Here is a 25,255-nt window from a genome sequence, read left to right as displayed (position 1 = left end):
TTCATCAGTTGCACTTCAGTGACACTTAGTGTGATTCAAAAACAAAAAACGGTTAAATGCATCAAATCAAATCGTAGATCAATTCTACTTGCAAAAAAAAAGAAAATGCATTGAGAAATTTGCTAACATAGGCTTCATAGTTGGTGCATTCATCAATTGCACTTCAGTGACACTTAGATTGATTCAAAACAAAAACGGTTAAATGCATCAAATCATAGATCAATTCTTACTGCAAAAAAAAGAAAAAAAAATGAAAATGCTTTGAGAAATTTGCTAACATAGGCTACATAGTTGGTGCAAGGGATTTGTCACGAACAACTCTGGATTGAACTTGTGTCGATCAAATGTTTAGTTTCAAAAACCACCATGTGTATTCAAAAGTAGCCCCAAATTTGTCTTTTTTATATGCATCAAAACAAATGATATGGGTTGGATGTACACACCTGCAAGGTATGCGGGAAATGACATTACAAGAATGGAAAACATAAAAGATAGTTCGATGCATCAGCCAAAGAGACAGAAATACAGAAGACAGAATAAATTACTTCATAAATGAATTCAAATTGCAATAAATGCACCCAAAATATTGAAAATGTTGTTTGGTTGGTGCATTTAATGGGTTGCAGTTAAGTGGAGATCAGCAACGGGCCCTTAAAGGGAATTGTCACTAACAGCTTCGGACAGAACTCATGTCGATCAAATTGTTTAATTTCAGAACCCGCCGAGTGTATTCAAAAGCAGCACCATTTGCACCCCCCAGCCAAACTTATCAAAAGAAGCGGAATATTCACCAAATCTGGCAACGTAGCTCCCGCACACTCGCAGATTCTGGTGTCGGCAAGTACGTGATGCGTTTAGGGACTCCTCGTAAACGGGAAGACCGCAAGGCTCTGATGGGGTGGGGCAACTCTGTACCGTGTGTCCCACCGTTTTTATCCATATTGAGTCAAAAAATGCATTTTTAATACCAATTTCTTGACGAGCTATAAGAATCTTCGCATTATATTCACAGTAACTAAAACATTTATAAAATATTACTGCATTTGGGATTACTTGGTGATGTATCTTCGACCCTGCCCATTTTTATTTGACTCAATGTAGTACAAGTCAAAAAGTCACTGTAAAAATCAAGGTGGTGCTTTTTCCCCCCCGATACGTGAAAATTAGAGAGCCATTCCTGCGTCAAATTATCATCTCTGTGTTGAATTGGTGCATTGAATGAAAATCAGGATATGAAAGAAAACGGTTGTATAATGCATCTTAATAAATATTCTTTATTTAGTAAATTTCACATTGCGCTCTTCACATCACACCCAAATTGTCATTACAAATGGATGTTAATTCTCTGTAAAACCTGTATAATCAGAATTTCTGTACACATTTAACGGTGCAACCTTGACCACTACACTGAAGTGTCACCAAAGGAAAAACAAAAAAAAAAGGGTTGGGGGGGGCAAAGACAAATATAAGAACATAAAAATAAGACTCCTAGGATGTATTCCTTACATCACAGCTTGCAGAGTACAGATTCCACGGTGCTTTTTTTTTTTTTTTTCTTTTGACTTTATAAAACCCAGCAAACCTACAGAGGACCCACGACAAACAGCTAGGCTCGGTCAAAGAACAATTATAGCTGAGAAATCAGATGAAAGTGTGGTGGGTTTTTTTTCTCTCCATAAGTGCAAACAAGAGATGACAAATAAAGAATCACATTTACTTGAGGAAAAAAAAAAAAAAAAAAAAAAAAGAAAAGTTGACCAAACAAGACACCAAATGCACTTTAGAAGTGGATTTTTTCTAAAGATGTTGCAGCAGTGGTCATGAGTGTTTTATTTCTCTGTTCCTTCCCGGCGGGGAAGGGCTCACTAGTGCGGTTAGTTGACACTGGTTGCGGCGAACCACTTGCCGCAGACTGGCTTTCTCTCCGTGCGCGGCAGTAGTTGGTGAACTTCTCTTTCAATAGCTGTCGGTACCGATGACGGTTGCTGTAGAAGGACTGGTTCCCGTCCAGAAACGCCTGGATTTCAGCCTGCGTCAGGTGGTTCTCTTCCTCCGACATCACCTCGGACTTGTCCTGCACGAAACGCATAGTGTCACAAGGCACGCGCTGCTGCCGGGACAAAATCAGAAGCACCCGCGTCGCTCCTCGCCTTCCCCCACTTACCAGTAGTTCCGAAAGGCTAACTATGGCCTCCGGATGTCTTTCAGGAAGGCTGAGGCTCTTTCGGTGCACCGCCCACGGTAGCCTAAGCGTAAACCTATCGCCGCATGACGAGGAGAAGGTTTCTTTGGCTCTGCAGGTGTGCAGCAATGGCGGAATGTGGCCCGGCATATTCCCGTCTGACAGACAACCTTCAACCTTTTGTCCCTGCATGCAGTTTACGCACATTATTGGCACACGGTTTTCAATACAGTTCAGACAACGTGAGGAACAAGCGGTTCGTCTCCTGACCTGCTCGTTGCATAAACCCGCCCCCTTTCTCTTCTTCTTTTTACTTTTGCACAGGGTCTTTTCCTCAGAGTGTGGCCAGCAGTCGACGCAGCTGTCTGTTGCGTCTTCCTCCTGGTCTTCAGCACAGTGTATGTTTGAGTCTTCACCTAAAAAAGGAAAAGAAAGTCACAAATCCTACATCTTTCAATGATGAAATAAGGTGTGGAAGAGGAGTACTGAAAGATGGCAGAGGGCTGTGTTCACTGCTGCTGCCTTCACAGGCCTGAAAAAAAACTGAGGTTTGAAAACAATGGGATTTGTAATCCCGGCCTTTTTCTTTCACGGAGTGATAAACACTTTGCCTTGAAGCAGTTTTACAGAGGGGATAGTATCGGACCTGCTTCGTCGTGGTTGCAGATTCCCTCGGAACAGGCCACATCGGATCCTTCCCGCGACCCCATCTCGCTGCCTTCGACACTGGAGGAGTAGCCGCAGTCGCTGCCGTTGCTGAGTGGGGACGAATCTGTGCAGGGAAGTGACGCGTTTTGATCTCTTCACTTTCAAGTCAGTGCAGCTCCCGCCCCACATCAGCTTTTAATAACAACACTATTTACGTAGCACATCTCAAAACCGTACTGGAGGCTTGTATTTACACCTTTGTGGCACCTCACCATGTTTAGTGTTGTTTGCACAGTGACAGGAAGAGTCCCCATTTGCAGGGCTACTCTCCTCACAGCTGGCCTCCTCCTCTTCCTCATCTTGGCTCCCGCAGGCTTTGCAACTGCCCTCCACAGACTCCAGAGAGCCCTTCGACAGACCGGGAAGAACCAGTGATCATCTTGGTTTGTGTGCAAGAGCAGCAGCAACAGCAGCAGCAGCAGCAGCATCACCCGGGCTCTCACCTCATCGTGACTTTTTTCCTTGTCCTCCGACTCCTGTTCAGATAGGTCGTAGCCGCACTTGTTTTTGCGGCGGTTTTTTCGCTTCTGTCTCTTTTTCTCCTGCTTCAGCTCCTTGGCCCGCTCCTCCTCCGACAGCTCCTCAAAAAACTGCTCCAGCCGACTGATCCCCTGCATCTTCTCGACGGCCATCTGGGGGAGCAGAGTTCGCACCTGTCGGAGCTGCTTCGTTGCAAAGCGCAAGCTTTATAAAAATTGAAAAAAGGAAAAAAAAAAAAAAAGGGGTCATACCTCGAAACTTTTGCGAAGCGCGTCAATTCCCAAGTGGAACAGTATCTGCCAGGTCTGCTCCTCGGCTCGCAGCTTCTGCCAGATCTTATGCAGCCGCTCGTAGAGGTGAATGCCCAGACAGGTCAGGACCTCTTCTTGTGCAATGTCGATGGTTTTGGCATGCCTCTCTCTGCGTCTGAGAAAAGACAAAAACAATATGATGAAGTCATAAATTTGAATGAATTACAATATAACCCCTAAGTTGACATCTGCTTACTCGTAGCCTCCGGCAAACTCGGGCTCCGCTCTGCTGAGGAGGTGAGCGATAAAGTCGGTCTCACAGCACACGTGAATGTGACGCTCGTGGGGGCAGCAGCACAGCCCCTCGTACAGAGCGGCGCAGTAGCCCTTCTCCTTGCTGCAGTCCAGCTCCCCAACCAAGATGTTGTATGCTCTCAGCACTTTATTCTTACAGTCAGTGCAAAACCTGAGGGGGGAGAAAAAAAAGTTAAACTAGTTAGTCTTCAAATCTGCAAAACTTGAAGAGGAAGGGCTGGATGATGTACATCTTTAGATGGAGAGTTGCGTTACCTGTGTTTACGCAGATAATTCTCCAGCGTCTCTAAAAGACAGGCATTATCAATAATGACGACCTCGTCCCTGCACTCCTGAGACATCAGCTCCCACACGTCCATCCAGCTGCCCCTTGAAAAAACAACATGCAAAACATTTAAAAACCAAACAGTCACCGAGGATCATCCTCCATTCTTGAAAACGTGTACTGTTTTTGTGCATCGACCCACAGAACTTGAAGGCAAAACACTGACATGTTGTGAAATACCCAGCTACTTCTTGCCAGTATGTTTACATCTAAGGGGCGGAGCAAAGACCCGATGGCCAATTACGTGCGCGCGCAGTCTGGTTTACTTAAGGAGAACAAACCATCCTCCTGGGCAAATAACATGAATCTATAATCTAGACCGTTCCATATCAGCATAACTGATAATATTGTCAAATCGCACACTGAAACTACTCAACAGTCAGAGGGAACTCTACGATAAGCCTTGGAAACACCTTATCTGTGGTTCGGCACCTTGAGATGCCGTCCAAATTAATCACTTAAGAATTTCTACATCAAATTAATTTTCAAAGTAATTTTGAGGTGAAAAAATAAATAAATACAGTAGTTCTTCACCATTTTGCGGTTCTTACTGTATCACAGATTTTTATAAGTCTTTTTTTTAATAATTTTATATCGCAGATTTTTCACGATAAAATGGGTTTTGGCGGTATAAATGTAATTTGAAAGTATAACGTCTGGCCAGACAATTCAAGGATGACGAGTTGTTGGTTTACAAACCTTTCTTCTGTTACAACACGAACAACCAAAAAAAAATAAAATAAAAAAAAAAACAACGGCTCAAATGAACTTGCACACACACCTTACCCCTTTGCTCTCTCAACCAAACACATTCACAGACATTCGTAATCCCAGAACTCCAAATATTACTACAATATATTCGTTACTTTAATGCTTTTTATGATAACATAAGCATTTTCTAGGCTGGTGAACAACCACTGCATGGTGTTTTGTATCCTGTGCTCTGATTGGCTCTGGGACCGTGGCATTGTTCTCTGCATGTCCTGTGCAAAGCACACATTCAGCGTCTTGCCTTGTCCATTTCACATCACTACTCGTGGTGTTATTCTGCAGTGTGGTATTTGTGTGGATTCTCCGTGAAAATTTTTAATTTATGTCAACCCCTACTATGTGACCCAAACCTTCTGCACCTTCTAAGGTATCTGGCACTGAACCAAAGCAGCAGAGAAAGATGCTAACCATCAAATATAAAGTGCAACTTTGACATGTTAGGGCAAGGGAGACGCTTCGGTGCTCTAGGGTGGCTATTTCGTGGACTTTTGTTTGTCGTGGCAGGTTCTGGAATGTAACTCCTGCGATAAAAACGAGAGACTACTGTACACGGAAACATTAGATGGCTCATTTTTGAGACCTTGAGAGCTAGATTCGGCATAAAGGCAAAAAGATGAAACATCCAGCGTCACACTGAAAGTATGCCATTCAGCCCCGTCCCTACTGCATTCTCATGAAGAATGACATTCTTAACTGTATGTCAAAGGGGCTTTAAATAAAGCAACGAAAAAAAAAATGAAAACCTGAAATATTTCAAGATACGACAGCCCGGAAAAGGAGAACTAGAAGGAAAGCCAATCTACTCACCCCAAAGGTTTCGGTTTGTGTGTGTCTAGGGAGTGTAACTGGCATCGTTTGTTTTTTTTACTTTTTGGAATGGCATCAATCATGTCATTCAACTTTGACCTGTGGAAGAAAAGAAAGAAAGAACAGCAATATCTGAATTTAGATCCATTCATCTGTGACACAGCACAAAGAGATTGGGTGGATCAGAGTTTGGAATAAGTGGAAAAATTACTAAACATCCTCTACCTACCAGTCATGATTGCCTAAACTGATGACAAACATTTGAAGTTCAGCTGTCATGGAAAAAATAACGTTTTGACTTCTACTTCAAGGACAGATATAATTATAAGTCTTTGCACTTTCCCCAACCTTGGGACTGTTGCAACAGGTCAGCGTGTCTGCAGGGAAGATGCTTTGAAAGGGCAGAATGTGCCAAATTCCTCAGTGCACCCACGTTAGAGAGGTCTTTTACAGCCATGCTCTGTTGTATCCACGCTCAGCCATGACAGCACGTAACTTTTTTTTTTTCACCCTGAGCTTCACTTGAGTGGTGACCTACACTGACTTTTCAGAGTCTGGATGCCTTCAGGATTGTTTTCTGCAGGGATCTTGCCAACATCGATTTATGTGTTTGACACGGTCAGAGGGCGAGTGCTCCGTTCAGTGCCTTACCCATGGACGTAGAAGAGGGTGTAGAGCTTCTTTGCATCTGCTAGACAGGCCTTTGTGAGGGAGAGCATGCCCGTAGGTTTCACAGTGAGTGGGTCCAGGGCTGGGGTCCGCGATTCCATGAGGTGGGAGAAAAGGTGCTCCACACTTCGCCTGCACCCCACGCATGGCACGAGCTGAGACAATCCGCCGCACACCTCTCTGGACATCACCATCAGCGCAAGGTTCAAGTCCTGCTCTTTCAGCTTGGAGTGATACTAAAAGCCAAGGAATCACCCATTAAAAACACACACGACGCCAACTTCAGCTTGGCTTCGGCTTCATGAATATCAGGGTTTTGCCAAAGTCATGCAAACATACGAACCTCAGTAAACTGTTTCCAATGGGAGTTGTTTACTTCGTGTCTGTCAACATCCATGATATTGTCAGAAAAGTCCATCACCATCTGGCAGTAAGAGACACACAAAATTAACGCACATTACAGAAACTTTCACATCAGTGATGTCCAGCAATGTCCTTTCTTATCGTTTGCAATTATTGAAGTGGCATCAGTTATCAGTCGAGATCATCAGGTTAACATGCCCCTATTCTGCAAGTCACATCCTGTGTTGAAAAAAAAATGCCCTCAACTGGAGAAATACATCAATAGTGTTAAAATATGGTGTGTTTGATTTGCCCGTAGTATTAAAAATTGTGAGTTTTACTCTAATTTTTTCCTTCTCTCAACACATGATATACTTTATATTTAACTCTCCAGCGACCCACTTGCAACCAAGCTTTGTTCTACACACACACCTGTTGGACATTGAATGACAATAAAGTCGGGCAGAAGGCGATAAATAAATGTATATTTAGTTACTGTTTAAGAAAATGATCACCAAAACAATAGCTAGAAATAAATGATAAGTGATCTAACAATTGAAACAAAATTAAATGACGTTGACCTTGAATTAGGGTAAAATTGTGTTACTCGCCAAGTAACTTGTAAGCACTACCATAAAAAACTGAGAGGGATAATTCATTTCAGATAATTCTTCTTATTTAAAAATGTGTAATTTATTTTAAATATATGCTTAAGAGGTCAGACCAATGTGTCCAATATATTTTATTTATCATGAACGTCTTGTGTGTTTAATGGTGGGGTATAACTACTCCTCATTATTGAGTTCTGTATCACATCTATGATTTCCCACTCCAAAGCTGATATTGTAATTTGCTTTGATATATTGAAAAAAAAAAAAGGCTAATGTGATTTGTCTCCTTTATAAACCCAGGACTTACCATGAATGTTTAACATTCTCAAACAGTAATAAAGTTTTAGTGCCTTTGGTGAAATCAGCAAAGTTTCTCACTAGTCAGAAATATTAGGACAAATAACTTTTTAGTTATACGCTTGAAATATTTCCCTATAAAAACTGGCTGTTCAACATCATACCCTTATAGGTTTTGCACAAAATTATTTCAGAGAAATCTAAACATTCTGATTATGTCCATGAAAAAAAGTCAAAGGGACGTTTAACCAAGTACTTTGAGAAACAATTCAACACACTAAAGTACTAATATGGCAGGATAAAATCTGACCATATTGACTAAGGCTTTTTCCACACTTGCCATGTTTCCTGTGTATGGTAGATGTCACAAGAGGCATAGGGAAGTTTACTCACTGTGAGAGTATCATCGATGTATAGTGGAATTTGTCTGGAATGGAACAGGTAGTCCTCTTCACTTTCCCTGCAAACCGCCACCAGTCGTGCCATCGTGTGTCCCTGTTTCATCTGGGGATCAGCTCACCTGCACGGTTCACATTAGAGACCCAGTGACCAGGTCTGACATTAGCTACACCCGTGCTAATGCGGGTTCTACTGCAGGTCACTGTGGGTTGCAACCACAAAAATCACTCTACAACAAACGTTTTGTGTTTCGAAAATAACATGACAATTGAAGCGCGAAGCAAAGCGCCACAGACGCTGACGACATCCGGTTCGATTTGACGAATAAAACGCACACACTTGCCTTGACCCAGATTTAATGTGAAGGCGCTAAGTTAGTTAAATAACAGGAGAGCGAGGGCGTCGAAGTAGTTTTCAACTTAATAACGAAATTATCTGTCCGTGCCTTTTCTCAAAATTCTAATCATTAAAGTTACGAAGACGGGTTCCGTCGCGGATATGTTGATAAGCCGGGCAGGTTAGACCAGTACCAAGCGCCTAGCCAATTAACGTTAGCCGGCGAGCTAATTTCCCTACGCTAGGTTAGGGAATATCAGGAAGCCGGTCATACCGATAACCCCTCCTTCTGCAATGTTTTGCACAGTAACAGCGCATCTTATTCCAAAGCAGCACGAAAAGTCGTGTGCGGCGGAAAACCGATATCGTGTGTTTGCGCCCTGTCAAAGCTAGCAAACTTGGCGACTTACACGTTAGCATGACTTGTCCCGCTGCTAGCGTTAGCAAGCTTACGGTGTTGCTAATATTAAGTTGGACTGAGTGGCTGATAGTCACTTTCTTCAAGCTTTCTTTTCCCGCATTAAAAAAGCCGGTCACGACGTGTCGCACGGAAAAAATAAAGAGGACTTAAAACATTAAGCATCTGAACTCACCCACTCTAGAAAATTCGTTTTTTCCCTTTAAAAAAATAAATAGGTGCGACAGTGTCTGAAGCTGCTACGGTGGCGGAATCTTCATTACTGATTTGACCTTTGACCCCCTGTGCGTAGCAGCTGACGTTTTTCGCCCGGATGGCCGACAGGGGGCGCAACTGCTCTGACGAGCGCAACTGCAGTATCTGGTGATTTTCTTCGTCCAATTGGGAGAGAATGACTCTTAAAAGAACAATTTCAGTATATTTGAGGTATCGCGGATGTTAACTGACTCTTCTCTAATTATGAAAAAAAAATACTTAATTCAAAAGGCTGAATATGCCTTTAGCATTTCAGCTGCTTCAACTGGATTTTCAAAATTGTGCAGGCAGGTTAGAAAGGGTGGAGGTAAGGTGTCAGGGGTAAAAAATAAAAATAATAATGGTGAAAGAGTATGCGCAGCAAGGCGAGGAACAGTGTAGAAGATGGAGGTGAGAGCAGCCGTGGTGTCTAGTTTCGAGACACCGTGGAGAATGCAGCAGAGATGAAGATGCTGAGGCTCTCTTAGGAAGTGAGGATAAGAAATGAGACCACCAGAGGGTCAGCATATGTTCTCCATGTTCTGGAGATAAAGTCAGACTGAGATGGTTTGGAGATGCACACAGGAGGGATCGTGAAGATCTATGGCGAAGGATGCTTAGGTTTGAACCTGCCAGGCAGGGGGCCAAGAGGAAGACCAGATAGGACAGGATGATTGGGTGTGGCGACCCCTGAAAAAGGAAAGGAAAAGCAAAATATGTGAAGTTTTAAAACTTGATTTATCATAGCCCTTATCTTAGCTCAGGCTTTACTGTAAATAGCATAAAGAGTTGTAATAGTCACATTCCAAAAACAAGAAAAATAACCGTGGGATATAATTTACAAAAACCCAGGCATTTACTCATTCTAAGGTGGCACCTAAAAACATGATTTAATATAGATGCATTAAAACAATAAAAAACATAAGTTCTGTACAAATAAGGGTCCCGATAATAATATAAACAATATTCCATGGTTTCATAAATTCCCTTTTAAAACAAGCATCTGCGCGAAAGGCGTTTCAAGGTACGCGTAACGTCACCAGAATTTGACTGTTATACCAAACAGCTGGAAAACATATACCGCTGAGCAGTTTGTGAACATGTACGCCAGCAGAATCCATAGCGCGTAGGAATCACTACTGTTCAGCGTATCCACAACGCAGTTGGTTGACGCGGTTAGGATATTTGCCAAAAAAAAGAAAAACAACTGATTCCTGCTGATGGCTCGGTAGAGGCAGATCCTTTCCATCTCGTCCCGCTTTTTGTCCGAGATGGAATTCGGCGCGTTCCACGATGTCGGCACGAGGTGACAGCCCGACGTTCTTTTGGAGAACAGCAGGATCATGTCTGCCGCGCCGATGCAGGATAAGAACACAAGAGACTGAGCGACGGTCCAGAGGCAGAAGGGGAAGTTAGCCATTCGGCGCGACACAGGCTCGACTAGTCTCTGGCATGCACACAAAGAAGCAAACGTCACTAAAGTTGCCACGAAGAGGTTGAAAAGCGCTTTGAGCCAGTCTCCAACCCGGGACCTCGGCCGCATTACGTAGAGTCCGATCTGAACTCCGGCCAAGTAGATGGCGACATAACCCAAAAGGGAAAATATCCCCTCTCTGTTGGCGTGCAGGAAGTCCTTTTCTCTGTCACCGTCGCGCAGAATGAAATCCTTGAGCCCTGTCGTCTCCAGGGCGAGTTGATACAGCAGGACGATCAGAATGGCGAAGAGCCACGACTTTTTCACCGGGAAAACAGTCAAAAGCGCCGAAGCCAGAACTTTAACCAGGGACAAGGTGAAGAAGAAATTCCAGTGGACGCCGTATTCCGTCACATGCTCCTGGTAGTCGGCCATTTTGACGAATACGAGCCTGAGGACTCCGAGAAACATCAGAGGGGAGACGGACCGCAGCTGCTTTAGGACGTACTTCGTTCTGGATTCGGAGAAGTCCTTCCCACGCGCCTCCAGGCACACAAGGCCGTTGGCGAGGACGTAGGCGCCGACACCGAAGTCCATCACTCCCGTCCCGTAGGTCTCTGTTTTGGCGTATCGCCTCGGGAATACCCTGAAGTCGACTGCGAGAATGCTGATCGCGGTTTGCACGTTCACCATCACCCTGAAGATGGTCACGAAGGGGACCTGCTTGAACTGCACGTTGCTCTGCAGGAAGGTTTTGACGCTCTGCTTTTTGCCATGGATGTAGAAAAGCACAGAGGTCGAGGCGGCGGTTATGCTCAGCACGACGGCGGGCAGGACGTCGCTCAGGACCGTGCACGACAGGACGAGGGGGAGGACGATCACAGAGAAATCTAGAAGCAGGTGGGAAGTCGGTGAAAGAGGTAGGGGGAGACTCCCCTTGACCTGATGGTAGACGATCAGCAGGAGTCCTCTACTGAGGGCGAGGAGCGGCGTGAGAAAGGATCCCAACACCAATTCCTCCAAACTGGTGCCGGTCAGATTACTGACGAATGCCTCTTTCAGTTCCTTCTGGGACATGGCCTGCAAACAAACAGGACAGTTACCTGATTATGATATCAGAAAACGGACTATTGAGAGACTACAATAGTCTCCGCGGTGAGCTCATCGGATAATCAGTACATTTTCATTGCCAGAAAGTGCCCTGCAGAGCTTAGCACCAAAGACAAAAAAGAGGGTAAAAAAAAAAACCCGAATATGTATATTTGAAAATTATTCTAACGTCTTTCTGCAGCCTGAAAGGAAATTAGATCCCCTCTTCCTAGAATACTTTCACTTTACCCCTCACGCCTCGACAGATGTCGTCCTTTTCATTCACGAATCTACGGTTTGTAAATGCATACTCTTCAATTTACTCACCATTACGGGTTTTGTCGCGAAATCTGCAGATATTATATATTTGTTTTGACGCCACGGGTAGTCAAACTACACGCGATGACCGCCGGTCGATCATTTCCGTGTTGTCTTGCGTTGCGTTCATGATACCTCGGAATTATTTCAATGTTCGGAAAACATTGGAAAAGTTGCGATGGAACTGCGCTACAAATTAAAACAAAATATTCCAGATCATAACACGCAATTTGACAGATGAATAACCGGGATTTTGTGATAGGTTTTTTTGTATGTAGCTGTGACAACAGCTCGTTAGAGCTAAGACGCGCTTAGACTGTGGGTGTGAGGCGCGACATCGGTGGAAACTCTTTTTTCCAACTGGGAAACGGGACCGTGAACTTACGTGATGCCGTCAGGAAGAGGGCGGGAAGAAGAGCAGAGCTTGGGAGCGGCGAGAGGCGGGCGGCGGACACACACACTGACGGCGTCCTTAGGGTAGTTTGGGACAGTTATGGACACATTTTCCATGACTGCCGGAGTGGATTCAAACACTCTTTGGTAACTCGGGCGGGTTTTCTCAGAGTTATTCGGCGGAGAGTAAGTTAATCGATGACTTCTGCGGCCAAACGTCACGTCGGTCCAGGGTACAGCAATGGAGGGGGGGAGGTAAGTGGAGTCAAAAAAAGTCAAATTAAGGTTCATATTTTCGAAAAAACGTGTTAAAATTAAAGTTCATATTTTGTAATTTTAGTATTGATTTAGTTCAGTAGCATTTTTTTTCAAGTATTCCCCGTTTATGACTGGCTTTATAATATCAGAGGAAACGTCATAGCAACGCTGCAGTGGTTGGTTACTTCGCTTTGGAAAAATGAATAATCTCTATTTAAAAAGCATCTCTGGAACACACACACACACACACACACACACACACACACACACACACACACACACACACACATACACACGCATTGAAGAATATTCAAAAACTTGCCAGGTGAGTTGCACTGGGTGGCATAGTTGGAGAAGCAGTTTTCCAAAAACAGGCTGCTGCAGGCCATTTAGTCAAGTGTTGGCTGTTTACTTTACTTTATTGGTGTTTTGTTTATTGCCCTCATGTATGCAATATCGTGTTGTTACCAGACAATCACTTGTAGTTTCTGTGTTATTACACACAGACCTCATTCAGGTGGATTGTCACTTGAGAATACTTTGTTTGTGTCAGGATGAGGATGAATGACATTTCTGATGGTTTTAAATGGGACTCGCAAGAAAAGAACTCAAGTGCCACCTTCCGTTGAATCACGCACGTCCACATGCCGGACAGTTGACGGACTTCGAGCGGGCCGCAGGTTCCCTCCATGTGATGGCAGATGGGATAAAGGAGATTTCCATTTGTCTGGGCCGAAGCGATTGTAGTGGGGTGGATTAAACGCGACACGTTCAGCAACATGTGGCTAAGCATTCAAATGCTTAAGGCTGTTACTGGTGTCCAAACTTAAGAATGGCTCATATAACATCAGCCCAGGGGGTGTATAACAGGATTACTATGCGGATAAGACAACTGCTCAGACTCGCAATGGCAATGACGTCGGTTGTTTTCGTTTTCCTGGTCTTGTTCCGTCATCGTTCCCCCCCCGCCCCGTCTTCCCCGCGTGCTTCCAGGTGCGTGGATTGGAGCGGCGGTTACGCGCCCCGGATGGACGCCTGGACGACCCGCTGGAGGAGGATGTTCGCGACTTCCTCGACGGGGACGACGGCCAGCTCTACGCTTACGACGACCTCACCAAAGTCAACCCCGTGACTCCGGCGACAGGTATTTGCCCACATTGAGATAAAATCTGCCGGGCTGACAAATAATGTGGCGTCGGTCTTTTTATGCCTAATGCTGTATTACGTTTTCCTCCCTGCCAGTGCTGAAATGCCTGCAGGCCAGGTACAGCAAGAAGGTGTTCTACACCCATGCCGGCTGCACGCTGGTGGCCCTGAACCCCTTCCAGCCTGTCCCGCATCTCTACTCCCCGGACGTGATGAAGGAGTACCACTGCACCCCCCAGCCACAGGTATTTTGATTGTTATTTTTGCTTTTTTGCTTCAAAGCATGAAGCTTCAAATCCGACAGGCTTTCTGTTGGGGGGTTTCCTCCTGCAGCCCAAAAACATGCAGGAGGTTCAGTGAAAACCCTAAATTGCCAAGACGTGTGAATGCATGAGTGAAGGGTCTATATGAGACATGTGTATGAGAGGGTGAATGGCTATTTCTATTTGCCTCGTGTCCAGTGATGACTGAGATTGTCTCCTGAGAGCTGCATAAGCGATACAGGTAATTAATGAATGAGTGATTTTTTAAATTTTTTTCTTTGCCAGGAGTCCAAACCGCACATCTTCATCGTGGCGGAGGAAGCCTACCGCAACGTGCGGGGTCAGCTGGAGCCGATGAATCAGTCCTTGGTGGTCAGCGGTGAGAGCGGGGCGGGAAAGGTAAAGCGCGTTCCCTCAGCACAGTGCGGGTTTATCGTGCAAGGTGGCCGCGTGCTTCTGCAAAGAAATGTCATCGCCGGAGATCTAACCTTCTCGGGCGGAATGACGTATTGTCTTGAAACAGACGTGGACGTCCCGCTGCCTGATGAAATACTACGCCACCGTGGCGGCCTCTTCCTCGGTGGTGAAGAGCCAGGACACGGTAGAGAGGGTGGAGAGAAGAGTGCTGGACTCCAACCCCATCATGGAGGCCTTCGGTGAGATGCGGGGATCAACCGCGATAAAACCGAGATTAAAAAACAAACATCTGAACCGTCGCTCAGCCGGCGCCCTGTCCATCCCAAAATCCAGGCAACGCGTGCACGTCCAGGAACAACAACAGCAGCCGCTTCGGAAAGTACATCCAGCTCCAGTTGGACGGGTAATCACAGCCGGCCCAGACGCTCCCGCGTGATTGGATAACAGATTAAGTCCGCTCATCTGATTGGACGCGATGTGGTTGCTTGAAAGGTGTCAGCTGCTGGCCGGAGCGTCTGTGCAGACGTACCTGCTGGAAAAAACCCGTGTGGCGTGCCAGCCGGCCAACGAGAGGAACTTCCACATCTTCTACCAGGTGAAAACACAGGAAGTTTATGCAAGAAGGTTTCCACTTCCGAGAGTCATTGGGATTCATCACATTTGTTGTTTTTTTTTGTTTGTTTGTTTGGTTTTACACGCTGCGGTTTTGGATGTTTTGCAGATGACAAAGGGGGCCACCGCCGAGCAGAGGGCGGCGTGGAAGATGGAGCCGGGTCAGCGTTTCGCCTGGCTCCCGAACGCCGAGAAGTCAATAGAGGGTTTGTGTCAACGTAGATACGTTTTTCCTTTTTTTAAAAAGTACTTTTAATGAATTTAATGAGCAATTTCATAAGCAAAAGCAGCCATGATGAGAATCGGGCACTTCCAAACCCAAAGCCATGGATAGAAGGCAGTAGATGATCATAATGATCTGCCTAATATAAGAATGCAAAACATTAATTTATCTATAAATATATTAAGAATTTATTTAGACTGTAATTTCTGGACTACGGAGCACACCTGAATATAAACCGCATTGGCTAAAAATAAGCAAATAAATATATGTGTATATATATAGGCTGCACTTGTTGATGAAATAGACATGAGATTATATAAGATATAAGAAATGCTTTTTTTCCAAACCGTGTCCGCAACACGGCTGAAGAAAAAGATAAATAATAAATAACAGGGAAAAGTCCATCCATCCGTCCATTTTCTATCCAAGCTTTGTCCTACTCCAGCTGATCACTATCTTCATCTTCTTCCTGCACGCTAAAACCGTTAAACTCTTCTTCTTCTTTGTCGGAATTGAACGGCCTCAGAATGTCAGGTTAATTTCATTAGTCCGATGTGATGAGGCTAAATGTTTTGGCGGCGTGAAGGATTTTAGCCCCCCCAAAAAATCCATAAATTACCCGCGTCGATGTTTAAGCCGCAGAGTTCAAAACTTGTGGAAAAAAGTAGCTTCTGACTTGGTCCAGCTCCCCAACTCATTTGAATACCCTTTTTAAGTTAAAAAGAAATAAATTAGAGGATAAGTAGATAACTCGCTAGCTTGCTGGAGTTTTGCAGCACTTAGCGGCCTTGTATGCACATGCAAGGTGACCCATGCGTCTTTTAATACCATGCCATCTACCCACACTACCTTTGCGATCGATCGGTAGATCGTGATCGACGTATTTGGCCCCTCGTTGTAGATCACGTGCTTGTGTTTAATATGTTCCAGAGGATGGTTTTCAGGAGACTCTGGAGGCGATGGTCCACCTGGGCGTCGACGCAGAAAGGCAGAGGCAGATATTTCAGGTGATTTTTTTTTTTCCATCTACTACGCCAGCGCTCCTCAATTATATTCTGTTAAGCCCCCCCTAGGAAGAAGAAAACAAACACCTCTGCACAACATTGTATCATTATTAACATTAAATCAAGGAAAAAAGAAATATAGATCAACTTGCAACACATAATAATAATTAATAATAATAATAATAATAATAATAATATATCATTTAATCATTCCTATGGGGAAATTCGCTTTCTCTGTAATCAACCCATCATGGATGAGCCATGATTAGTGGGCACGCCGTTCACCAGCGCAGCTGAGAAGTTAGGGGTTCAGTGTCTTGCTCAACAACACTTCAACTACTATTTATATTATTTTTTTTTGTCTGTAACAAAAAAGATTTAAAGTGCATCAATTTGCCTGAAATTTCCAAAAATGAAATCCTTATTTAAACTATAAACATTCTGTGACCAACTGAACCATTTAATACTGAAAAATAAGATTAAATAAAATCAATAAATAATAATAATAAATTCAAATTGATCAGCAACATTAACTCAGGAGCACAATATATGACACTTTAACCTACAAAACAAAAATGAATAAAATAATTTGTGCTGTTTTTTTTTTTTTATCAAAATGTGGAGGGCAGGATTAATGGCAACAATGAGCATGTTTTGCATTGCACGGCTTTTCGAAGCGGGGTTTGAAGCATGATACTGCAACTCTCAGCTCACAGCAATCACACTGGCTTCACAGTGAAGCCAAGCACTACATACGCTTCGTCATATTTCCTCATCTTAGCTTTCGGCTGACTTCTATTTTCTCCGTCTCTCACCGCCTATCTTATCATCCCTGTTCAATATTTTCCCACTCTGTTTCTTGAGGGTTCGTTCACTGCACTTCATATTTTCCTCTCTGTGCTGTGTGTGCTCATGCTCGGTGCAAAAAAAAAAACCTACACCAACGAGCTAACATTTTTAGTTGTTGCTCTGTTACAAAGCTAGCTTTCACGGCTGCAGTGTTTTTTGGATGCAGTTTTCGTGAACACTTTCTGCTGCCATCGTAGTTTGGCTTTTAATTCTTGGACAAGAATTGTTGTTGTTGGTTGTTGTTTTTCTGGAAGGCTAACTTTGGCATACTTAGCTCCGTGTTTGGTGTCAAATGCCGACGTAGATTGTACTCTTTGACAACCCACACTGCCTCATACGTTTTTTTTCTCCTAGAAGCACAAACATGTAGTCGCCTTCCCATCTTTCTTGAAACAGCCTTCTATCTGCATCAACTTTTCTCTTCCTGCTCATTTAGGGGTCATTTGTATTTCTCAATTCCACTTGTTGAAGTGGTATTGATGTAGATACACTGCAATCTAATGGCGGGATGCCATCACTTTGCAGGTAACATGATCGTCATGAATTGTGGGAAATGTATGGTCAATGCACACTTTTGACGTATTTTAAGACGTTCTGGTGGTGGCCGTGGGCCTTGAGTTTGACACGTGCTCTTCACCAACTTTTGTCGTTATCTTATTTCCCTCGGGTCGTCTTGTGATCGTATTTGGATTTGCAATGCGTTTCAGATCCTCGCCGGGATTCTGCACTTGGGAAATGTGACGTTCTGCTCTCCGCCGGACGAATCGCAACCCTGCAGCTTAAAGGAGCTTTCCACAGGTGGCCGGGGGGGTTGATTTTTGTTCAATTTGTTTTAAATATCCCCGCTCATCGGAGGTGCCGGGCTGACCGCTTTCCCTTCCGTCAGACTCCTTGCAGGGGGCGGCCGAGCTGCTGGGCGTCCCTGCCGAGGAGCTGCAGACGTGCCTGCAGGTGAGGACCCTAAGGGCGGGCAAGCAGAGCGTCCTCAAGCCGTGCTCCTTGGCAGAGTGCGGCGTCCGCAGGGACTGCCTCGCCAAAGTCGTCTACGCCCAGTAAGTCCTCTGGATAGGCGTAATGTTTCGTGAAATAACGTGGTCAGTCCTGTTGGTGCTCGATCCCCAACCCCCATCCCCTCTTCTGCAGCCACCCATCCTTTGTCATCACCATCATCCCTTTTTGCTTACAGTACACAGGCGTGGAAGAAAATACATTTTATTTCCTCAAACGCGGCGTCTTGTTTTCCCCCGACAGATTATTCAAATGGCTGGTCGCCTTCATCAACAACAGCATACGTGCCGATCCGTCTGACTGGTGCAACTTCATCGGTACGAACCGCCTCTCCTTCCCAAACGCAACCGGCGGCTTTCTGCCTCAACCGGTCGAGGGTAGAAAGACAGAGCGAGAGAGTAGAGTTCATTGCTAATTAGAAAAGTAGCGCTAACAGCTACATGCTAATAACTGACATCACACAACTTTAATATGAGTAAAAATGGTGGACGCCTCGGGAGACATTATGCCCGGTTTGGATTGAAATAATCATTGGGAGAAGAGCCGATATGGAACCGCTCGAGTTGCTTAGAAGGTTAGGGTTTTCCTTCCGTCACGGACGTGACAGCAGGTAGAAAACGTGCATCAGAAGAAACCCAGGACGGCGTCCGTGAGCTCACACCTCCCCTCTCCTCGGACACCTCAGGCGTCCTGGACGTGTACGGGTTCGAGTGCTTCCAGATCAACAACCTGGAGCAGCTCTGCATTAACTACGCCAACGAGAAGCTCCAGCAGCACTTTGTGGCCCACTACCTCCGAGCCCAGCAGGTTGTCCCACCGGTTCTTTATTCGTTTTTCCTGTTTCCTGTGTAGAGATGAAATGTTTGTACTACGAGTGTTTTCCACTTCCGCTTCAGGAGGAATACGTGGCAGAGGGCCTGGAGTGGTCTTTTGTCAAATATCAAGACAACCAGAGCTGCCTGGACCTGCTGGAGGGCGTTCCCGTCAGCGTCTTCTCTCTTCTCAACGAGGTCCGGGCGAGTTTTAACATCGGAAACGTTCACTGTGTCAGCAACGAGCTGAACTCCTCCTTTCGCCGCCGTAGGAGAGCCGCCTCAACCGAGCCTCGGACGCCGGCGTGCTCAGGGCCCGTCTGGAGAGGGAGCTCGGCGGCAACGCCAACATCAGCTGGGAGAAGTTCAGCGAGGCGCCGCACTTCACGGTGGCCCACTACGCCGGCGCCGTCACCTACCAGATCGACGGCATGGTGGTGAAAAACAAGGTGAGGCCAGATCGTGAGCTAATCTTGACTCAAATGGATGAAAGCGTCGCGGTTAAGAAGCTCCTACTCTGATAGCGGCGGCTTCAAAACTCTTTAAAGCTAAATGTGTTTAATTTGTGAGGAGCACAACTTGAATGGGTGACTTCTCGTAACTCCAGGACCCGGTGCCGCCGGAACTCACCGGTCTGCTCCAGGCGTCGGGGAACCCCCTGCTCGGGCAGATGTTCGGCGAGAAGGGTCAGGAGGCCGCAGCCGGCAAGGGCTTGAGCAAGGTTACGGTGGTGTCAAAGTTCAAGGTGCGGTTCAAGTTCGAGGCGCGAATTTGCATTCGGCTGTCGAGGCGGTCGCGTGATTACGCCGCTGCTTTTTGGTCTTAGAACTCCCTGGAGAGCCTGATGAAGATCCTACACACCACCACTCCTCACTACACCCGCTGCATCAAACCCAATCCCGACTGCAGGCCGCTCGTCTTCAAAAAGGAGGAGGTGCTGTTTCTTTACTTCTTTTAAATTGCGATGACAGTCATTTAATCCGATTATTAATCTTGATGTTTCCCCCCGCCAGGTGATCGTGCAGCTGGAGGCCTGCGGGATCGTGGAGACCATCCACATCAGTGCCGCCGGCTTTCCGATACGGTGAACCTCTCGCAGGTCCAACCCCCGCAGCACATTTAAATGCTCTTCTTTTTAACATCTTGTTTTCTCCCATGCAGAATTCCCTTCCAAAGCTTCGTGAAGCGCTACGGCCTGATTGAGAAATATTCAAGGGTCAACCCGGGAACTTCCGCCGGTAAGCTGCGGGCCGCCGAGGCCGCTCCGGGTCAACATCGGCATGTTCACTTCGAGCAATCAAGTGATCTTATTTCCTCTCCTTTCCCCTCACTAGCTGCCTTAGCTCTCTCCTCTCCTTGGGACATTGGGTCTATTAAAAAAAAAACAAAAAAAACTGGAATTTCTAACAAAAACTTCCGAGCTTTCCAGGTAAACGTATGCACGTGTGTCTGTCAGAGCTTCAACTTTGCATGTCTGACATTTCCGTTTGCTGCTCCTCCGTGCATCTGCATGCAAGATTTGGATGATTATCATTGAATATGTGAATCGTAACATGTGTGCGGGAGCTTTGCTGCTGGTTTTTCTTCACATCGACAAAACTTGACGTTTGCTAAACAAAAAACAAACAAAAAAAAAAGCACTTTGTTAAATCCACAGCTAGCTTAAGTGCTATCTGTGCTGTGATTCCAGGCTTTGTCTCAGACACAGACGGCGAAGATGCTCCTCCGATGGAGGTGCGGAGGGTCTTGAGTGTGGCATTGAAAAGCCAGACGTCTGACCTCTTGCCCGGCTTCGACCGGGAAAAACACAAGTGTCTGGTTCACTGCGGCCGGACGAAGATGTTCCTCACCCAGGCTATGGTGAGTCGTTTAGTAAAGCGCACTCATTATTTCCACGTCGGGGGAAATCAGATGTTTATATTTTGATGGAATTTAGACGTTCAGTCTGAAGCGGCTGGCTCTGTCCTGCAGCTTGATCTGCTGGAGGGCCAGAGAAAGAGGATCCTCTCCCAGTGCGCGTTCACCATCCAATGCTGCTGGATGCGCCATCAGCGCCGCAGACGCTACATCCACCGGAAGTCAGCCACTCTAATCCAAGCAGGTACCTTAATGCACCCAAGCCACTGGGACAAAGCGTGATCGGTCAAGCTGTGACCTGGCTGCATCTGTCTGCTGTCCTCTGAGACTGTCTGGCCAGCAGGAAGTCGGCGGCACAGTCTGGACAAGATTACCCTGGCAGACGCCGTCTAGCACAGCGGCTACTCATCTCATTAACCATTAATCTTGTGCTTTTGATGCAAGTGGCAGCTCCTCGGTGTTAATTCCGTTTCTTTTTTTTTTTTTGTCTCTGCTTGCCGCAGCGGTGCGCTCATGGCTGGTCAGGAGGCAGGTCCGGAGATGGGACCGGGCGGCGGCGGTCATCCAGTCCACGTGGAGAAAGTGGAGGGTGGGATTTCGATCGAGCACCTCGTGCAGCCGCGGAAAGGACCGTCGCGTTGACGGTGGTTTTTAAATGTTTGTTTTCTTCTTGCTGAAGGCTCTGTTGAAGTCCCTTGGTGACGCGGAGCTCGATGACGCAAAGGACTTGGCCGCTGAGAAGGCTGAGCAAGAGCTGAACCCAGTCGTCAGGGAGCGGGGCTCGGTGCAGCTCTCCACCATCCAAGAGCCGGTCACGGTGCGGGGGTGGCCCATGGGCCTGGCCCTGGCCTCCGCTCCCTCCATCTCGGTGTCCCTGACGGCCACGGGCTTCCAGAAAATGATGTCCGTCATGGCGTCGCTCAACCTGCCGTCCAGGAAGGGGGAGTACAAAGTGGAGACCAACCAGAACAGGCAGGGTGTCGCCTCCATACGCGCCCAGCCGAGGGTAAGGGCCAGTGTGCACGGAAACACGGTTGATGCCTCCGGGTGATTCCTGGGTGAAATCGTTGTTTTTTTTCTTCTCAGGGGTCCGTGAAGCTGCACTACCAGAGGTCTCCGCTGCTTTACGCCGACCGGCATCCAGAGCTGAAGACGGATGTGACGGGCTTCAACGAGATCCTCCTGGAGAAAACCCTGTGAGCTTCCCCTGCTGCAGCCCAGTGACGGACAGAAGGAAGAATTAGTTGGATTTTAGCTATTTATACCTTTTTAGTTTATTAAGAATGCCAAAGTTTATGGCACATCGTGTTCCCAAGGGTGGATACGATAAAGCCTCGTGCTGCACAGCGACGCAAACACCTCAGGGGTCAGATCTCCGCAGACTGTCCTCCAAACACGTGGTAGATGAGCAGCCCAACATTTAACCGTGGGTGGTAAAGGTTATCGACCGATTTTGGCATTTTAACTGACGCCTTCTTTGGAGCTGATAAAAAAAAAAAGGCAGATTTTATTTGGCCATTTTGGGGGGAAACCCGATTATTGATCCTAACATATCGGACTCTTGACATGTGCCTTTTCTCGAAATTCACGCAAAACAGGCAACGAATCATCTGCTCACGATCATCCGAGTGTAATTCTGTAAACGTAATCTGGAGATTCAACATATCTTGATTATAATAATCATGTGGTTTGACTGCTGACAGTGTTAAGGCGTATATTGCACATGTAAAACAAGCACGTATTGCACATTTAAAGAAAAAAAATGGACCTGCTTGCAAACAAACACAAGCAACGGAGAACAGGTGATTTTTTTTTTCCCCCTCCCACAGTACTGGGTGTCATTTCTAAATACCTCAGTAGAGTATTGGACCAAACCATGTATGGTCAGCTTTAATCCAAAGCAATGCAAGTACTGTCTTATTTGTCTTTTTACACCTCAGTGTTGAACCAGAGATCAAACTAAGTTGTGTTTTTGTAGTTATCTGTTATCATCTTGGCATTATTCGCAAAAAGAAAAAAGGGATGCATGCTGCCCATCCTTGGCTCTTGATAATTATCCTTGTTTCTTTATTTCTTTCAAACACCTTGTACTCAAAGGACAGCTTGACTTTTAGCATCTCACGCTTCATTGTGATTTTTTTTTTTTCTTTTTCAACATTTCCCGTTGTAGTACGTATTTAATGTTCGCCAAGCTCACAGTAACACTAATCGGCCGTGCTGTGGACGGTACAAAGGGATTCACATACATAAACTTGAATGTGTTATGAATGTGTTTACTGTTCTGACAACAAACAAATAAAAAATAAAGTGTCTGTATATCAAAAAGTTTAATATGGCTCCTTAAAGTAAGAGAGTTGGAATACTTCACTTCTTTAAAATCAGGATTTTCAATATTAAAAAAAAAAAAAAAAGGAATACGGGTGATGTCCATTACAATACCTCAATGCGTTTCTTTCTCTACAATTTCCAAACACCGATCTGAGAACTCCACAAACAGAGGCTCCTGCATGGCCGCTGTCATGGCCACCTCTTTGCTGTCCGCACTGTCAACGGACTGCAACAGCTGCCTCAGGTGGGGGTTACAAAGAAGGTCTCTCAACTCTTTACAATGGCCTGTAGATTAGATAGCGCGGGAGACATCACAATAAGTACAAGACGTACAGAGATTGGATATCTTTGTTGGGGTTGTTCGGGGGAAGGGGAGATGCGTACCTAGACGCTGGAGTGTCTGCAAAGGCACTTTGTCGACAATATCCTCTTCATGAGGAAGAAGATCATCGACACTCCACTGTTCTGCAAAGACGGTGTTTCTTTTTAGCCAGTGCAGCTGGAAACAGGACTTTGGTCACAGTGCAAACAATTTTACTGACATTTCTCCATCTAGAAAGGAGATCAATTCTATCTCCAAAAAGGAAGTTGCACAACAAACACCTCTTTGTGACTTTACCTTGTGTTTACCTACATCTGTATCTACTTAAAATGGTGAGCTACAGTTTGTAATCCTCGATCAGATATTTTTTCTGACTAAGCCTCGTTTGTTTTAAATGATTGCGGCCCTGGTTTACAGATCACAATGCATGGGTTGCTTAACAACACAATTTCTTTTACAGGCCATATCACTGCTAACATACCAGTGATGAAAGTCTTCTTAGGTTCTGGAGCAGAAGATGCTCTTTCTTGTTCTTTCACTGGCAGACAACTATCTGTGGAGGGGAAATACATAGTCAGGGGAGTGTAATATCTAATGTCGGTATCATTAAATCTCAATCGTAAACCACTCCAACAACTACTCAGATAAGGTTCATTTACCTTTGTGCTTCTTGTAACACCCAAGGGAACAACTAAAGGGGATAAGCACGTTGGTCAATTTCCAAATTGAATTAAAACATTCAGTCTAACATTCGTAATAACACTCAGTGATTTAAAGGCTTAATTTGGTCTCAATTAAATGCCACTTTATCTCTTAATAGTCATCTATAAATTAAAACTATGCACACAGTGCAAATGTGAAAGCAACGGCATTATCAATTCGCGAAAAAAAATAAGTTTGACCCACACGGCTTGCCGTCGCATGTGGGATTTCTGTCACGTGTGGTTTGAGATGCGTTCATGATAATCACGGACATTTCAATAAATGAGACAAATTTTGAAATAGAATTAGTCAAACATATTTCACGGTTATAAAAAAAGTAAATCGCTAACTGGTTGTAATAGCGCGTATATGAACGCTATCGAACTAAACGTAGTTTAGCATTAGCTTTCAAAGGATAAGCCCGTAACCATTAGCGCTTTTGTTTCTAGTACTGACAAACTTGCTGATTCGTATCAAAAACATTAAAAAAGATTTTCTTGTACATTGACTACCGTGTCTAGACTACTTACACTTAATTAACAGATCCATTTTTAAATAGCTCATCGACATAACTAGCCAAACAAATAAAAAGGGAAACGGAAGTTAGCTAACTCGCTTCCAAGCACTTACTATCTTATTCTGCAGGCTGGACATCTGTACTTCGGCGTCTGTGTGCTGCAAACACCGCATATCTGCATCCTGAAGTGTCAAAAAAAGTACTAAAAAAGCGACTCAAAAGGTTGTTTCCCTAGCTGAACCACGAGGTACACATGTGTGATGACATGTGAAGTTGATCCCGGTCGCCTTCAAAATAAAAGTCCGGCCTTCAGAAAATACCGGAAGTGTGAACCGGATGTGACGCCTTGTGTTATTTTCATTCTGGGTTAATAGAACAAAATAATAATAATAATATTAATAATAATACAACAAAATTAATATTCCTTTAATTGTCCCACAGTGGGGGAATTTCAATACAACAAATTAATTAGATGCAGCAGCTACTTTTCTTTTTTTTATTTTTACAGCTGTGCAATATCAAAATAAATATTTATCCATGCATTCAAGGCTGAAAGGGCCCTTGGTTCTGGGTTTGCA

The 25,255-nt window shown here is 45.1% G+C and overlaps 4 protein-coding genes across 5 annotated transcripts; 1 reads left to right on the top strand and 3 right to left on the bottom strand.

Annotated features, from left to right (window-relative positions):
* Positions 1-379: 379 nt before the first annotated feature.
* ggnbp2 (gametogenetin binding protein 2) lies at positions 380-9,262 on the bottom strand. Its single transcript, XM_086160873.1, is given in 15 exon segments — positions 380-1,927; positions 1,930-2,074; positions 2,165-2,368; positions 2,453-2,598; positions 2,829-2,954; positions 3,103-3,238; positions 3,334-3,522; positions 3,622-3,796; positions 3,878-4,087; positions 4,192-4,305; positions 5,840-5,938; positions 6,491-6,744; positions 6,852-6,932; positions 8,152-8,278; positions 9,087-9,262. Coding segments are annotated over 14 exon segments (2,043 nt in total). The 5' UTR covers positions 8,263-8,278; positions 9,087-9,262; the 3' UTR covers positions 380-1,874.
* A 746-nt stretch (positions 9,263-10,008) lies between these two features.
* On the bottom strand, positions 10,009-12,476 carry pigw (phosphatidylinositol glycan anchor biosynthesis, class W). 2 transcript variants are annotated; one of them, XM_086160877.1, is made up of 2 exons: positions 12,352-12,476; positions 10,009-11,639 (listed from the first exon to the last, which is right to left on the bottom strand). In XM_086160877.1, the coding sequence occupies exon 2, from the start codon at positions 11,634-11,636 to the stop codon at positions 10,182-10,184; it is 1,455 nt and encodes a 484-aa protein (XP_086017003.1). In that variant the 5' UTR covers positions 11,637-11,639; positions 12,352-12,476; the 3' UTR covers positions 10,009-10,181. The 2 variants fall into 2 exon arrangements, with proteins under 2 accessions (XP_086017003.1, XP_086017002.1); XM_086160876.1 differs by lacking the exon at positions 12,352-12,476 and adding an exon at positions 11,976-12,061.
* myo19 (myosin XIX) lies at positions 12,414-23,133 on the top strand. The gene is made up of 24 exons (XM_086160872.1): positions 12,414-12,614; positions 13,611-13,761; positions 13,860-14,008; positions 14,312-14,425; positions 14,550-14,682; positions 14,777-14,846; positions 14,936-15,038; positions 15,165-15,261; positions 16,209-16,285; positions 17,839-17,929; positions 18,018-18,183; positions 18,383-18,456; positions 18,825-18,946; positions 19,036-19,149; positions 19,224-19,400; positions 19,559-19,696; positions 19,778-19,885; positions 19,965-20,035; positions 20,113-20,189; positions 20,642-20,811; positions 20,923-21,052; positions 21,312-21,397; positions 21,488-21,814; positions 21,895-23,133. Exons 1-24 carry the CDS (start codon positions 12,558-12,560, stop codon positions 22,006-22,008), a joined length of 2,916 nt encoding a protein of 971 aa, XP_086016998.1. The 5' UTR covers positions 12,414-12,557; the 3' UTR covers positions 22,009-23,133.
* znhit3 (zinc finger, HIT-type containing 3) lies at positions 23,121-24,953 on the bottom strand. Its single transcript, XM_086160879.1, has 5 exons — positions 24,791-24,953; positions 24,118-24,149; positions 23,940-24,011; positions 23,521-23,601; positions 23,121-23,421 (listed from the first exon to the last, which is right to left on the bottom strand). The coding sequence occupies exons 1-5, from the start codon at positions 24,856-24,858 to the stop codon at positions 23,249-23,251; spliced, it is 426 nt and encodes a 141-aa protein (XP_086017005.1). The 5' UTR covers positions 24,859-24,953; the 3' UTR covers positions 23,121-23,248.
* Positions 24,954-25,255: the final 302 nt, after the last annotated feature.

Source organism: Fistularia commersonii, chromosome 15 (assembly GCF_037954325.1).
Source record: "Fistularia commersonii isolate RoL2024-O1a breed Wild chromosome 15, RoL_Fcom_v1.0, whole genome shotgun sequence".
Classification (NCBI taxonomy): domain Eukaryota; kingdom Metazoa; phylum Chordata; class Actinopteri; order Syngnathiformes; family Fistulariidae; genus Fistularia; species Fistularia commersonii.
The sequence above is the reverse complement of the archived record's forward strand: the minus strand, read 5'-3'. Positions and strand labels throughout refer to the sequence as shown.

Coding starts and splice junctions, on each gene's coding strand:
- myo19 (XM_086160872.1), top strand. CDS start 12,558: ATGACTTCTGCGGCCAAACGTCACGTCGGTCCAGGGTACAGCAATGGA. Junction 19,150..19,223: donor TCTTCTCTCTTCTCAACGAG/GTCCGGGCGAGT, acceptor TCGCCGCCGTAG/GAGAGCCGCCTCAACCGAGC. Junction 21,398..21,487: donor CCACGTGGAGAAAGTGGAGG/GTGGGATTTCGA, acceptor TTCTTGCTGAAG/GCTCTGTTGAAGTCCCTTGG.
- znhit3 (XM_086160879.1), bottom strand. CDS start 24,858: ATGCAGATATGCGGTGTTTGCAGCACACAGACGCCGAAGTACAGATGT. Junction 23,602..23,939: donor TAAGAAGACTTTCATCACTG/GTATGTTAGCAG, acceptor CCGTCTTTGCAG/AACAGTGGAGTGTCGATGAT. Junction 23,422..23,520: donor GCAGACACTCCAGCGTCTAG/GTACGCATCTCC, acceptor TCTAATCTACAG/GCCATTGTAAAGAGTTGAGA.